This window comes from Acanthaster planci, linkage group LG13 (assembly GCF_054643075.1).
Source record: "Acanthaster planci isolate LZ-2023a linkage group LG13, COTS_SCS, whole genome shotgun sequence".
Taxonomy (NCBI): domain Eukaryota; kingdom Metazoa; phylum Echinodermata; class Asteroidea; order Valvatida; family Acanthasteridae; genus Acanthaster; species Acanthaster planci.
The window spans coordinates 15,535,621-15,551,695 of record NC_141789.1 but is presented as its reverse complement, the minus strand read 5'-3'; the positions used below and the strand labels follow the sequence as shown (position 1 = coordinate 15,551,695).

The 16,075-nt window shown below is 38.2% G+C and overlaps 1 protein-coding gene and 1 long non-coding RNA gene across 11 annotated transcripts in view; one reads left to right on the top strand and one right to left on the bottom strand.

The window, feature by feature from the left end:
• Nucleotides 1–5,464, top strand: part of LOC110973958 (Kv channel-interacting protein 4-like) — a 119,527-nt gene extending 114,063 nt beyond the window's left edge. For all 10 annotated transcript variants that reach the window (XM_022225228.2, XM_022225227.2, XM_087145239.1 and 7 more), the window contains one exon: nucleotides 58–5,464. In XM_022225228.2, coding sequence (XP_022080920.2) covers nucleotides 58–105 — 48 coding nt within the window. In that variant the 3' untranslated portion in view covers nucleotides 106–5,464. The remainder of the gene's footprint in view (nucleotides 1–57) is intronic.
• An 881-nt stretch (nucleotides 5,465–6,345) lies between these two features.
• On the bottom strand, nucleotides 6,346–15,167 carry LOC110973783 (uncharacterized). The gene is made up of 6 exons (XR_002597506.2): nucleotides 15,025–15,167; nucleotides 10,667–11,841; nucleotides 9,228–10,091; nucleotides 8,775–8,893; nucleotides 8,106–8,547; nucleotides 6,346–7,807 (listed from the first exon to the last, which is right to left on the bottom strand). It is a non-coding gene; the product is annotated as an uncharacterized LOC110973783 (long non-coding RNA).
• Between the last annotated feature and the right edge of the window lie 908 nt (nucleotides 15,168–16,075).

The window sequence follows — 16,075 nt, the reverse complement described above, 5'->3', positions numbered from 1 at the left end:
TTGACGTCTAACACTTGTTCTGTTTCTCCTCTTTTTTTTTCCCTGCCCCATTTGTAGGATGAAACCATCACGAAGTCCATGCACGTCTTTGATACCATATTATGAACCTGGAACAATTGCCGCAAGGAGATTTTTTTTATAACGAACAGTGTGACAATGGACACTACGTATCTGCAGGGAAATTCTATGTGCTATGTCTATGCCATCCATTGTTTTTTGATTGCTGTGTTTTCAGACGGATCAGTTTTGCGAGAAGGCTTCAGTAGATTAAACCTGGATGTCTGTTCACACTAAGGTGGCAGTCGGTTCGAATGGGGGATTACTGTCACTCACAGCTACAGAATAGGACAATTTTTGAGCCAGTGGAGTTCATTGGATCTGCAGTTATGTTCAGTTTCCATGGCAATGCTTGTTGCTGTGTTCAAAGTGGATGGATTACCAGTCCTCAGATTTCCCCCCTCAGCTTGCATTTTCACAGCCTTGCAGGTGGAATCAAGTGCCTGTAACCTTTGTAGCTGAGGTCACTTTGGGGCTGGATTTCAGGAACCTGTAAACGTTCTCTTCTGAATTTAGCAGTGCTGATGCGCTTACCAGCCCAGCAATCCTCACTGCATGCATTGTATACCTTCACATCTGTCTTGCATCAACATGGATGTGTTCACACTAAACAGAGGCTGCTGATACAGTATCAACAGGATTACAGATTATCTTCACAAAAATATTCTAAATTCAGATGTATAAAAATCAATCAATATTCACCAATGCTCAGGAAATAACACTGGTGTATTTATTGTAATTTCATGTTGTGGTAATTATAGAGCAACCTAATATGTTTTTGGTTTTTCCTGTCCTGCAATAGAGGTTATGTGTTAATACGTCCTCAGAGGGTTTTGTATCACAAGGATAGGCTCAAGTAAAGCTTTTGTGCATTCATTGGAAATAACTTAAATTAACAAAAACAGCCTCAGAGATGCCAGAACACATAACCTGTATTGCTTAAGTCCCCTCGTGTATGAGCTCATTCAGCTAGCAAGAAAGAGAAAATACAAAATTGGATACAAATGTACTCCCTGGAGTTTCAAGAAACAGAGCAATAGCAAATGCAGACAGAAATTGTAAAGTTTGCAAGAGTTTTCTCTTTAGAAAGTTACCATGGCAGCTAAATATGAAAACTATTGCTCGATGTGCTTGGTTATTTAAAAATAACCTGCACAGGGGTGGGGGGTATCTTTACAAAACTATCCTTGGAGATGTTTGTAACATTATCACGTGCCTTGCAGATCTAGAGGGAAGCCAAAGTTTTTACACATTGAAACGTCTGGCCCTTTTCCGTGTTATCTAGGCTGAATTTGGGATGAGTAGGAATGAATCATTTGGATCACAGACAAGACAGAGTGGGGGTGGTGTTGTTTAAGCAGTTTTGTTTTCAATCCCAAGCTTTCTGTTCCCTTTCCTGAGCTTAAATGATAAAAAGTACCAACTCTTACATTCAAATGTGAAACATACACTTCAATACTTGTGATTCCCATCTGTTGCTGCCAATTACTCTTCAAATCAATTTTCTGCTACTATCTATTGTGCCTCAAGCTATTCAACACATGTATATAATCGGATGAATGAAATATCCAAATAAGGTACTGTACTCACTGGAGATTTATTTTATGTAGATTCGTCAGTGTTAAATAACTTTGTCTTTCCATGTATTTTGCAATTGGCCCATACTCAATGCAATATAATTGTAGAAACCTAGGCTAGTGTTGGGTAGTTTAAGATGAACAAATTCCTGTGGTACATTGGAATGATTTTTTATTTTGCCATTTCTGCTGACTGGCTCTAAGGCGCAATCATTTGTGGATTTTACACATCAACTTTATATATATATATTTTGTAAATACATACAGTATCTTAACCACGCCCTGACCACACCCACACCACATCCAAAAAGAACTACAGGGTACACTCCCAATGCTGCCCTGCCTACATCATGCTAGAGTGAATCTTGTCCTAGGTCTTCTATAGACGAAATGATGGGAATCAAATGTTGGCCCTTTTTTAATAGCTGGGATACATGGATGGAATTTTCCGATATCTTGGTTTCAGGTTGGAGCATAGCTGTACATTTCCTCCACAGAATGTGTACAAAGAATCATTCATGAAAAGTGTGTGCATTGAGTCATTGAACAAAGTCAAAGAATGCACAGGGTTCTTACAGTTCTTCTTGTTTCAAGTTCAGGTTTATAAGAAATTGGGTTGGACCCAACCAAACTGGAGGACGATGTTTTATGATTTCGGCTGGAGTGCAGTCTTTTGCTGATCCGTTATGTTAATGTTGGTATTCGTTGAGGTGTGTGTAAAAAAGTTTGTTTTAAAATTTATTTCTTTGATGTACAGATTTTATTGATAGTGTTTTTGAAACGTCAGGCACGTTACAATATTCAAGGTAGTTTAGTTACTGGGCGAGAACTTATTTATAGATTTTATAAGTCCAGAATTACTTGTAAATGGGAGAAATACAGGCCAAGATTAGATTAGTAGTGTCTCTCATGGGATATATCATGTAAGCTTGAATTTTTTTCCCTTCACATTTGCTTTCAAAGTATTCATATTCACAGTTACACCATTTTCAATTGTTTTAGCCAAAGAAAGGTTTATTCAAATTGAACAGTTACTCATTCTCTAATATCACAAAATCTGTACATAACATTTTTGTCTTGGTTGGTACCTTACATCACCACGGTCTTGTGTATACACGTCATCTCACTATTATGGCATGGCTGCCTTGAACTGTCTTGGGATGGTCAAAGGACATCAAGTGCACAACATCAACAAAGAATTGAACGTTGCTACGATGTTGAAGTCTTAGTTACATGCTCAAAGTCCTACTAGGCCACAGAGGTAGAAAGTTGTCTGGAAGTAAAACATTGATTCACTTGATGATACACTATTCTAGATGTCATTTCCATACCCCGGCCTGTTTTCACTGGTTCCTGTTTCAAGTTGAAAAGGGTTAATTTCAGTGAAGTTGGATTTCACATCATTGTACAAAGCCTCTTGAATATGCCAAGGGAGCCTCATGTTATTATCTGCCACAGTGTGTCAGATGCAAGGTGTGTGGGTCTGTTTCTCACGATCTAGATCCCTATCAGTGGTCCTTACTGGGGCTTGCACCATCCATTAGGCGAGTTTTGGTGTCCAAAACCAACGTTGGATCACTGATAATGATCCAGATGGGTGTGAAATAAACACAGCCATTATGTACAAATCTCATTCTGTGATTTGTGAATGTACAACAGTATGGGAAGTTGGGTTAAGGTTCCCATACTAACATGTAAGGACTCTCATCTTCGCATCGAAGCAGAAACACTTAAATATGTAGAATGTGGTATGGTTTGCTTAGAGTACCGAAGTATGACTTCATTTTGAACCAGGAAGTGTCGTGCAAGCAAATGAAGTATACATGTATGTTGGTTCATGCATTAGTTCTTGCACTAATGCCTTTTACACACACAATTGTACATGTGATGTGAGGCATTCTCTTTGGTACTCTGACAGTGCCGTAGCAGTCCGAAATATGGCTTCTTGAATGTGATTTTCTGATTTATGTCACTTCAGTTTGGCTGCATTTGTTTCTGTTGTGACCTATATTTACAAAAAGTTGTAGAATGGTCTGAAGTAACCTGCCCATCATTATGAAAACATCTTTGCAAGTAGACTACATTTTGGACTTGTAAAAGAAAACAGGAATGTTTTAACATTGATTTGAGGGAGCTTCATCATTTGTTAATTTCAGTTAATTTGTGCAATGTTCAGTTTTGGTCTCAAAGTAGTTCAGAAATTCCTGTTTTTTCTCCTCACAGCTTGTCCCCCTTTTTACTGGTGGAAATTACCGGTATGTCAAATCTTACTGCAGTTGCTTTCTTGAAATTTCCCTAAATCATAAAGTGGTAAACATGGCTGCCATGTGCATATTTAAACAAGTTGATGTACATGTACATACTATATTTTTTATTGACTACATAAATTGTATATTATTATGGCATTTAATCATAATTTGCACAAAGGACTTGATAGTTGTATATGTTATGTGTACATTGGGGGTGTTCCATGATTGTAATTGTTGAGGTTTGTTTTATAGTGTCACCTTCACCTGAGATGTTAATTTTTACATTTGTTTTTTTTGCACGTGTTGATTTAACTTGGTTCCCTAGCCATTTCAATATCCAGCATTCTTGCTGAGGCCAAGATGTTTTGTATTCAGTCACGGCAGATGCCAAAAAAGTGTGGCATTGTAAATGCCGAAAACGAGCATAATTTATGATTACCATCTTGGCCCTTTAGCTTTAGGCACACTTTTAAATTAAGTTTGGTTATCAAAGTAGGGCTTGACTGCACCAAGCATATACCTTCTGCCCTGGCTATCCATTTGAGCAGGTGGCTACAAATCTCGCATGAAAAGCAAACATTGTTAGTATCATCATTGCAGAACAGGTTAACTCTTGGAACATCAGGCAAACAGGTTATCAAATGAGAGATCTTGAAGAAGTCGGCTAAGCTCATTCTTGGATGTCAAGCGGGTGAAAGGAAAAGGTCTATTTTTATCCTTTTGATGAGATGAATGATTCATTTTCAATTGAAATTTCCCAGCATGAACAGTTGTTTTGTTTCACATTAATAAATTTCAGATTTAAATACGGTCTCCTTTAAATGCAAAAATTGGAGGCAAAACAGTAATACTCTATACTTTAGTGTGCAAAATTATGTAAAGCAGTGCTCTGAAGAAAACTCAGATCTTCTGGCATGCATCTCTCTTTGGAAGTATTGAATAATGGTATTTTTCCAATTAATTTACCACTTTTCTTTCCCCTGTATACCTTATGTAATTGGGAACCAATCATCTAGAGTTTGTGCCAATCACGAAAATGTATGCTCTCAATGAAATTCTTAGACTTGGCATCAACGAGTTGTCCCAATATTCACTACTGGCTTTTTCCAAGTTTGGAACTATCGTATTTGGACACCTTAGAATATTGTTTCAATACAAACAGACCCTCTTCGTATGACTGAGCTTTCCAACCCCCTTGTACATGCTTTCCTGATAGTCGTATCTGTCGGTTGTACAAGTTAACTTTGGATGGCCGAGTGGCCATAAGAATGAACGCATGTGTTCTATTCACAGAATGATTATAAGTTACTGGTTTGGTCAAGTTAAATTTCTTTTATGAGTTTTTTACCCAAAGCTCCAACCCTATGTAAAGATCTCTTTTTTTGAGTTAAGCAGATAGATTGTAGTATTTCTTACCCATGACTACACAATGGAACGGATGGCACTTGCCAGTACAGAATTATAAATGTAAATATTTTGTACTATTTAACAGACATAATTCAAATGAATGTTACCACTTTCAAAAATGAGGTTATGATATTTAAACCACAATAAACACTTAACTGATTTTTTGCAAGGTAATGTTCTTGTCCATGACTGGTTTGTGTTGGAGTTTCAAACAGGGAATATCAGCTTTTTATCCAAAACAGATTCATTTCAAGAATGTACATCTCGTGTAGAGGTGCGACCCTAACCATACAGAATTGAACACTGGTAAAGTGTGTGAATTTGTGGCACTGGGTACTGTACCCCCTAAACTGCTTGTGCTTTAACATGGGTTCAGGTATACCCAAAATAAACAAGAGTCCAACAATTTTTGTGCACAGTTTATCATATGGTGTTGGAATTTGTGTGAATGGGTATGGTTCCTAGTAAATCTCTCTGGGGAGTTAGGGTTAAGGTAAGGTTTATCTCCAAAATGTTATTGCACTCTTCTTATTCTCAAAATGTTTATCAAGTTGTCTGGATGAAGACACATGTTGTCCAAAGTTTAATTTCAAACAAGTTTGAATTTGGGCTAGACAACGTAGTATTGGACTCACTCAAAATTTCTTCAGATATCCATGGGAAGGCTTTATACACTCACTAATAGTGTTGTCTCTTAGAAGAAATGAAAATCTCTTTACGAAAAGTTCATATCAATATCCTTTGAAAAAAATTGCCAAAAATTACCATACTATTACCCTTACATGAATTTTAGAGTAGATCTGTTCACTTTTGATCAAATAATAATTTAGATTTGCTTGGAAGTTGGAAGTATGAATCTTGAAAGTCTAGAACATTTCAAAAATAAGTCAGTATCACTTCAAGACCAGTAAACATCAATAATGATTGTGACTTAAAGTAAATATTTCTCTCACTAGAAAAATGACATTCATTGGCTTTTTCCAGAATATGTTCAAGAAACCCATTTTGTATTTGCAAAGTTCTCGTCAAAACATTCAAGTGGAGATTGTAAAAAGTTTGAGGAAAGCAGCCCTTCTTTTATTCAGAGGATCTCTACAAGTGAACATGATCTTTTTTTATTAATTCTTTTAAAAATTAATAATTTTGAAAATGTTCCTATCTGATTACTGCATAGAAGCAGGAATGAAGATGCAGTGGGCCAAATACTGTTGAGTAATTCTAAATTATAAACTGGAAATTATTTCACATTTGGGAACTAAAAGGAAGTTACGGGGAAAGCGAAGTGAACCTTTCATTCAAATAAAGCATTTAAAACAAGAGTTAAAACAAAAAAAACCAAAAGTTCAACAGGCTATCTCAAGTCTTATAAAAGGGAAAGAGGTAATGCACTTGTTCCTCAAGTAAAATATTGGCAAAAAGTAAGGAAGTTTTAAGCCATCATGGTTAAAAGTAAATTGGTACTTCAAACATCATGGAAGAAGCAATTAGCTTAATATTCTCAGTTTTACTATTTAAAAAGTCCATTCTTCTTTGAAGCTGGCATTTCAAACTCAAGTTTTGGCTTTTCTGAATCTTGGATGTGTGAACACAAATTTCAAGAAACATGGGGAAGTTCTTGCCTATAAAATAAGTTGATAAATTATTCATATATAAAGCAGTAATTATAAACATTCAACAAAACCTGAAAGACGGTAGTTTGGGGGCTGGAAATTGAGGGCGCTGTAATGATGTCATGTAGGAAAAATCCAATGTGAATTCAAAGTATGGCTGCAACTGAACTTGCTTTTAAACAAACCATTTTCAGTAATCTTTAGATTGAAGAAATCCCAGCAAGTAATGATCAAGTCGTAACTATCCTCAATCCTCCAATTTCAAAATGAAACACACTTGGGGATGAGGGCTAGTGTATATATTTCTTTTGTCGGAATATGCAACTTGTAGAGTGGCCGCACTGAACCATTCTCATTCAATAATGCCTTTCCAGATCAACTATGTACCAGAAAAAGTACAAAAATGTCAGCATAAGCCTAAATATTAGGATGTTATATTCAACTGTTTATTACTCAGAAACACACTTTGATGAATCAAAGATTGTTTTTCACAAAGACAGACAATTTACAAATAAACCAGTTTGGCGATGAAAAGTTCTAGTCAATGCTGCAGAAAGACTTCCAGGAATGGTTTCCAAGAAGTCTAGCATGGTCACTCCAAGTCTGTTGCTTGCTCTGCCACAGAAATCCAAGTTGAAGTTCCTGGCTATGGATCTAAGCATTGGATTCAGGGCTCAGGCTTGTTGCAAGACCAACAACAGTGGGCATTAGGGACCAGGTCTATGAAGACTGGGAATTTATGCATGTGGCACCACGGTTGATATCACTCAGCTGCAAAGCCTCTTGGCATCAATCTTGTTAGTGGTTTTGACTCTTTCAAAAAGACCAATCCTCATGAATCTCTTTCTCATGGACCTGCCCAGAAGGTGTAGCAGGAACCTTTATGCTGTAAGTGTATGCAGTCCACCTGAAACATGCAACATGAAGAACAAAGTATTATTAGATCAACCTAAAAACTTCCAGGACTTAAAAATATAATTTCCAGACCAAGTTTTCATCCCCAAAATCAACTTCTAACTGTTGGCAATACCATGTAAACATGGAAACTTATGCTGTTACCAGCCTATACTAATTGTAACCGATAAACAAACAGATATTTTTTCCAAAAATGAAAGTGGGCATAAAAGGCAATGATACTACCAATTGCCTCAACTTCAATAAACAAAAACTGTAGTCACGGCAACTCTAGCTGCATCTTTACCAACCTCAACTGATCTCAGACAGGTGATGAAATGACCACATTGGGAGACAAGATTCCAGGCTGGAAGCACTGCAGCAGCTCAGACTAGACAACTTGATGTTTGCTGCCAGCGTGGTGGTAAAGGTGAATGTGGTGAAAGTGAGGGTGAATGGTGCTAAAGTGGGAATAAGTCTGGTAGAGGTGAAAGTGGTGAAGTGGATGTGAACATGAGGGTTGCCGTGGTAATAAAGTGAGGGGTGAATACGGTGAAGTCGAGTGTGAATGTATCAAAGTGAGGATAAATATGAAGGTGATAAGTTGAGGCTTTAAAAGTGGCAGCTATGTAGTGATGCAGAAGTCCAAAGTTGATGCCTTGATGTTGGGTACTGTCCTGGCATTGCTGCTATCATGCTGATGCTGCCATCTCATATCACGAATGTAACCCTGTGGTTGTCCCTGAATGAAAACTGTATGCATAAAAAAGTATGGAAAATGACAAAAACAGACATGAACGGAAAGTAAGGTTGGGAATGGAAATGCCAGTTTTCCAGAACTCACTGAATTCATGTCAACTATTATCAACTATTTTAGCAATAAAATTTTATCCATTATAACAGAAGTTACTCATATTTCTTCCAATTGCTTTTCAAATTTCCTTGATAGCGGCAATTCTGGACTCAAAACTGTTCACTACCTTTGAAAACAGAGAGTAGAGAAGTACCAAGTCCTTGCTAGCATTGCCATCATCGCCATGTTGAATGCTGTAATCCATGTCAGGATTGTACTAGCTGTGTGGTTGTTCCTCGCTGGAAACTGTATAAATAAAAAGGAAGGAAAAAATGACTTATTTGGTTTCAATCTCATTTGAGTACTGAAAATTTCTTCCAATGAAGTTTCTTTGGAAAACAAACAAGTTTGGACAGAAAATATTGTTCACTGCTTCCTTTGACTAGAAATAATAAATACAATTCCAACAAAAAGATTTTAGGAATCTGGTAAACTGTAGAACTTTCCACTGTTTTCCTTTCAAAAAATGTATTTGTTAATCCTGAATAAGCCTTCAGTTCTCTGAAGTTTGGAGATTATTCCTTTAATGAAAATAATGAAACGAAGGAAAAACACCGTTTATCTGTCTTAAAGGTCTCACCATTACGTTTTCATGCTATATTCTGGTTCTCTGCCAGTTGAAGCCACCAGTGAGCCAGCATGAAGCGATGTTTGAAAAGATAGATTCATGGCTACAAACATGCCACAGACACCTTGTAGAGATGCTGACCCAAGCCCTATGCAGAGATGCAAGTACCTGTACGCATTGATAAAAAGAAGACTGACAAGCCATGTCAGGTCATGACAAAGCCATGTCTGTCCCCATGCACTGGGTTAATAGCCGCACATCTCGCATTGGAGCCCTAGTACACTCCATGGTTAATGCCGCACATCCCGCAAATTGGAATAAACTCCAATTATGTTCAGTTTATATCACCGCACCCACCTCAGCCCTAATGACATGGGGATATAGGAGATCCCACAGTCTCGGTCTTCAGAGGGATATAACAGATCCCTCTGAGCTAGAAATAAAAACCTACCCTGTGAATTTTCAGTCCCCTAATAGTTGGCTATCATTTATGTAAAAAGTCTCAGTGGAAAAGACCATTGTGCACTCGCTAAATGATCGATGGAGAAATGATAGACATAGGGATAAAGCAGATCCCATAGTCCTGTTGAAAGTGGTCCTAAATCAGATGTAGGGATGACCATTTCCAAAGTCCAGTTTGATGCATATAGGACGCAGGGATAAAGCAGATCCCATAGTCCTGTTGAAAGTGGTCCTAAATCAGATGTAGGGATGACCATTTCCAAAGTCCAGTTTGATGCATATAGGACGCAGGGATAAAGCAGATCCCATAGCCCTAGTTATCCTGATCCCCATATAACCATCTGGGTTCCGAGTACATCTGAATGTGAAGATGATTCCTTCAAGTAGGCCACATGAGGTCCTTAAACAGGTGATCTGCAAGAAACCAAATACGAAATGCACTTACAAATACAAAAGGAAAACTTTTTTTTTCAAAAAGAGCTTGAGTATATTTTCAAACCTTCAATCTGCGGCAGTATGGCGTATGGCGTACATACATGTACAGTAACTGGAAATTAGTGTTACGAATGCATCAGAACTACACATTTGTCAGTATGTTTGTTGAACATTAACCCCCTGGGGTCAAAAGTCAGATTTTAAAAAGTTATTTTAGAATTAGAAGATTCAGATAATACTGTCAAGGGTACGTTATCCAAATCAATTTTCTTCAAGTTTTGTATCACTGATGCTTGACTAAAAAGGGCACAAGTTCTTTCTAAAAATTCCTCTGAATGAATTTCTAGTTCAGAAAAGTCATCTTTAACTTTTCCAAAATATCTAAGATAATCTTTCTTCTAATGCTCTTGCTGAAAATTTACACAGAACAATTAAAAAATTTGTTTCCCAAGATTTGCCACAAATCACTAATCACACAGTGCCATCACTTTGCAAGCATCTTGCAACCCAGAGGCCTTATGCATGTTCATGGCTATAAAAAACGGTTACCTTACCTCACAGAACACCAGATCCTCCCAATATAAATCCAAAACGCCAGATCCTCCGGGTCACACTATAAATCCACAGAACTGCAGATCCTTGCAAAACACTTCCACAGAACTGCAGATCCTTGCACACTAAATCCACAGAACTGCAGATCCTTGCACACTAAATCCACAGAACTGCAGATCCTTGCACAATAATTCCACAGAACTGCAGATCCTTGCACAACATTTCCACAGAACTGCAGATCCTTGCACACTAAATCCACAGAACCTTGCAATCCTGAGATCTTGGGCATGTTCACACCTGAAACAAATGGTTACCTTACCTCAGTGAACATGCGAATCTTGTTGCTTTCGCAGTACACCAGATCCTTGCACAATAATTCCACAGAACTGCAGATCCTTGCACACTAAATCCACAGAACCTTGCAATTCCGAGATCTTGGGCATGTTCACACCTGAAACAAATGGTTACCTTACCTCAGTGAACATGCGAATCTTGTTGCTTTCACAGAATACCAGATCCTCGCAAAACATTTCCACAGGACTGCAGATCCTTGCACAACATTTCCACAGAACTGCAGATCCTTGCACAATAATTCCACAGAACTGCAGATCCTTGCACAATAATTCCACAGAACTGCAGATCCTTGCAGAACAATTCCACAGAACTGCAGATCCTTGCAGAACAATTCCACAGGACTGCAGATCCTTGCAGAACATTTCCACAGAACTGCAGATCCTTGCACAACACTTCCACAGAACTGCAGATCCTTGCAGAACAATTCCACAGGACTGCAGATCCTTGCAGAACATTTCCACAGAACTGCAGATCCTTGCACAACATTTCCACAGAACTGCAGATCCTTGCAGAACATTTCCACAGAACTGCAGATCCTTGCAGAACATTTCCACAGAACTGCAGATCCTTGCACAACATTTCCACAGAACTGCAGATCCTTGCACAACACTTCCACAGAACTACAGATCCTTGCACACTAAATCCACAGAATCTTGCAAACCTGAGATCTTGGGCATGTTCACACCTGCAACAAATGGTTACCTTACCTCAGTGAACATGCAAATCTTGTTTGTCGCTCTCTACAACAAATTAATGTCCAGTTCCTGTGATTCCACATCAAGTGATTGGCTTTTCTCATGTGGCTGGCATGACTATCCTGATTCTGTGAAAATAAAATTTAACATTGACATTTTCAGTCTTCTGGAAACTTATTCATTTACGTGAAGCTGAAATAAAGGTTGGTATACAATCATTGCTGCCTGCCACTTATAACAATTCCATTTGGACCAATAAAATTCTTACATTTTAATCTTTTTAAAAATCTGGGTTTTTTACAATCTGTTTAAAAAAAAAAAACCTTTAAATTACGACATTAATTTATGAAACAAAGAGCTCAAATCCCCTGTATCAAAATGGTGCCCTCAATTTGAACAGGGGTATTATGGTAATTTTGACTAGCTGTGAATCAATGGCGGGAGAGGGGGACGACTCAAGCCCTAAAAGAGGGTTTTTGTATTCTGAGAAACAAAGATACAATTATACACTTGCGTCTGAAACTACATGTACTAGTTCTGACACAGCCATTAATCCCAGTTCCTATGGCACAACTACAGGGGGGCCTTGACCATCATAAACCAGACTATTTTAGGGGTTAATTCTGGTCCCCCCCCAAGAAAAATTCTGGGTGCACCACGTTGGCACACATGAAGTTTTTATGTAGCCCCCCTCCATCCATTCTTACATTTTTGGGAATCACACAGTATCAGTGTACACTACAAGTCAAGTACCAGAATGTTATATAGCTTATAATCCATCGTCAACTTAAAAAGGCCGTCACAACATATGACTAAGTAACGCCAGTCAAGGGAGCAAAATTGCATGGTCCCAATGTTAAAGAACTACAGAACTGTTCACTGCTTAGGCAAGTCACTGCCAAATTTGTGAAGTTTACTTGATACACCTGCCAGTTTGCGAGCCTGCACTTGTACATCACTAAAGATTGAACAAGAGGATTTTTTGCCGATTTCTGTATGATCAGGATGGGATTCATGATGACGTGCTCTACTGGTTTCAGCAGTATTTTAATAGCCATTTTGGACTTCTTCTTGTTTCTTCAAGTGCCGGTGCTAGCCTCTTTTGGGACATTACAATAAATTTAGGACAGATTATCAAAATTAAATGCACTTGTTGAAATCATTTCTCCCAGTTGGCTTCAGGTTGAAGAATTTGCTTGTCGTCCTCTTGATACAGCCCCATTGTACGATTCATCATAGGTGTTTACTGATTAACTCTGATTAGTCATTTATTCTTGATGCATTCATCTTGTTTGTTGCTTACTGTTTGCCTGTTATTTGGCTGTTCTTGTTTTTCATTTTAGTTTCATTCCAAACTTCCTATATCACTGCTTTGGTTCATTTTGAGTGTTTTCTATTTGTGTACATACATGCTAATGGTTATAGTATAGCTAATTTAGTTTAATTTATGGCAAACCTATCTGTAAGGAAAGCTCCTAGACAGAAACTGTTTCTTTTGGGTGATCTTTCGGGAGCTGTTTGGACTTTTATTTTTATGTTGTCTTCTTGGACATTAATGCTCGGTTTTTTAGTTTTATTCCTGAGAAATCAACTAATGTTCCATAATTGATCATTATTTATGTCATGGTTTCAGTGGTAAAAATAAATCTGATGTCACTCAGCATACATAACCTACTTAGACCTCTGTTGTTTATTCTTACCGTGTGTATTGTACCCAATTAAAATGGCAAATACCTACAAAGTTCAGTCCCAAATCAGCACGAGTAGTCAGAATCACACATAAATTACAAGGCAAAGTACAGAGGCCTAACTCAGGAAGAGTTCCATACATGGGATGCCAGTAATTCTTCCCTACGGTCATTTAATAGCTATCAGAAAGCAAAAGCATGTCCAGAAAAGTTCACTTTAGGATGGAAAATACCAAGTCATTTACTGAGAATACACAATTTTTAGACCAGTCTCATAGGGTTTGGGCACAGAGTGTCAAGTGGCGTACTTTCCACCTACTCTTCTAATCAGATTGAAGTCAGATTTGAAATGGCATCTCTATAATCCAAGGAGGAGGGGAATTTGTAATGTGCATAATGTAAGAAAACTGGACGTGTTTGGCATATTCTCCAACAACAAAAAAGACAGACAGAAATCTCATCTGTCATGTAGTGTAAGTACATGGACAAGATACATTTTTTCTGTCCTTATTATAAAGAAATTGGCACAATTCTTCTTGTTAGAGTTTCATGTCATTGCAAACGGACATCGTAAGTCACTCTATTGAGTAGAATTTGCAAAATTCCATAGCCACCCACCTCAACATATTACAGGTCCATAGGGTTAACCCTAACAGTCCCAAATCCTCCAATTTCAGTACAATTTTACATACACTCTTGGGTTAGGGTTAAGTGATGAGACCAAGCAATTTGTTCCCCTTGGCTGGCTTTGATCATGCAGTCACATGGTGGCACTCATTTCAAGATGGCTGAATGGGAGAAATAGCTACTCTGTACAATAGTATTACTGTTACGCCCCCCTAATTGGGGTAAAATAGATGTATTCTCCTTTGGGGGCAGACCAAGTACAAGCTTTGGCTTTTTGTCTGACTTCCCCCATACTGGGCTTTAGTTTCGTTAACTTCTGTATTATTTAACTTATATATAGTATAGAAATAAACTTGAAATCTGAATTGGGAAAAAGTCTATTTAACACATATATAGTGCTTCAGAGTTTATAGTAGGGGCATTCCTTCTAGATATGTAGGTGTCAGTTTCGAGGGCAAAAAACATTTAAAAATTGAGAATTACCCTATAAGCACCAACTTCAAATTCTATGTTGTTATTAGAATTTACAGAAGTCATCAAACCTATGTTGAGCAGTGGCGTAGCTGGGGCCCCCCACGAAAAAAAACCGGATGGATATTGAACAAGGCCAAAGAAAACTTGCCCCCCAAAAACCACACCACTGTGGCTGGCGCCCCCCCCCCCCCGATGCTGGCGCCCCCTTGTGCCCCGCCCCCCCCACTAGACTAACTGGTAAAATCCTAGCTACGCCACTGTCGTTGAGGACAGAATGCTGCATCCTGCCTCCATTTATTCATCGTATGTTTGATTATCCCAGTAAATTAAGGTCGATCATTGCAGAAATGCTGAAAAAATATGAATCCGGGGCGAGAAAAAAGTTCCATTTTACAAAACACCAAGAAAAGTTTCTCGACTCCCATAGACTTTATCTTCCCACAACCACTGAAGTGAAATCAGGGTGCAACATTCTTTTCTTGGTCGAAAATCTTCACTCTTTACCTGTTTCAGTATACTTACCTCCAGTGAATGATTCTTTGTCGCAAGTCGGGAGCTTACAGCACATGAAACAGCTCGTTTTTAGCAGGTAAGACTATAAATTCTTGCGTCCAAACAGAAGGTCGCACACTACAAGTATAACCACGAAGGCGTCGCGTGTTTTTATAAAATGGCGCGCGGTTGTCACGTGCTATGGAGCATGGCGCTTTATTCAAATCTGCTCAAAACGTTTGAAAATCCGGGCAGGGGAAAACAGGGGGTGACACGGTGCTAAAAATCAGTGAAAACCAGGACATGGGGTACCACAACATATGGGATTGTGATTTCACATCTCTTTTCAAGTATGACTTTTTCACTTACCATATGATTATTTTACTTGAAACATTTATCGATTTGCCCAACATTTTGCTGCCATTTTTTTTCACTTCATTTCTTTTTGGTTCTGTTTCTCAAGTCCCATGCAAACTACGATTGTTCTCCCCTTTCCTGTGCTTTTATTAGCCTCGTGCATATGCAAATTAGACAGCGCTAGGTTCCACTTTCTTACAGAAACGTTTGGTGACGTTATGCATAGCTTCTTCAGCGATGCAATATTCTAGTTGGCTAAAACTAGTAAAAATTAAGGTGTAATTTGTTTAAGGCGAGGTAGGCTACCTAAGAAGTTAAAAATAATGATGAAAACACTTATTTTTTGCCCCTCCCTCGTGAGTCTGCATACATTTTACTCAGTTTTGCAGGTTTTTTAGCCCAATGGAGGACTCTGGATAATTTGAATATATCTTGGCCATTTTAATCGTCTCTTGACATTTTTTAGTTTGGGGGGATGTGACAACATGTATAATTGAAGTAATTTTTCTCAGGCAATTTGGACCAATGTATATTCACTTCATCTTGGAATGCATGTTTTATTCCCCCTACACTGCCCCCTAAACAAATGGAAATCTTGAATTGAAATCACCAATTCATCTCCGTCTATTGAACATAAAATATACTGGCCATTTCAGGTCTAAATGCACAAATTTATACAAATTATCCTCCCCATCCTGAAGCCACACCCTTTCGGGGGGAACTC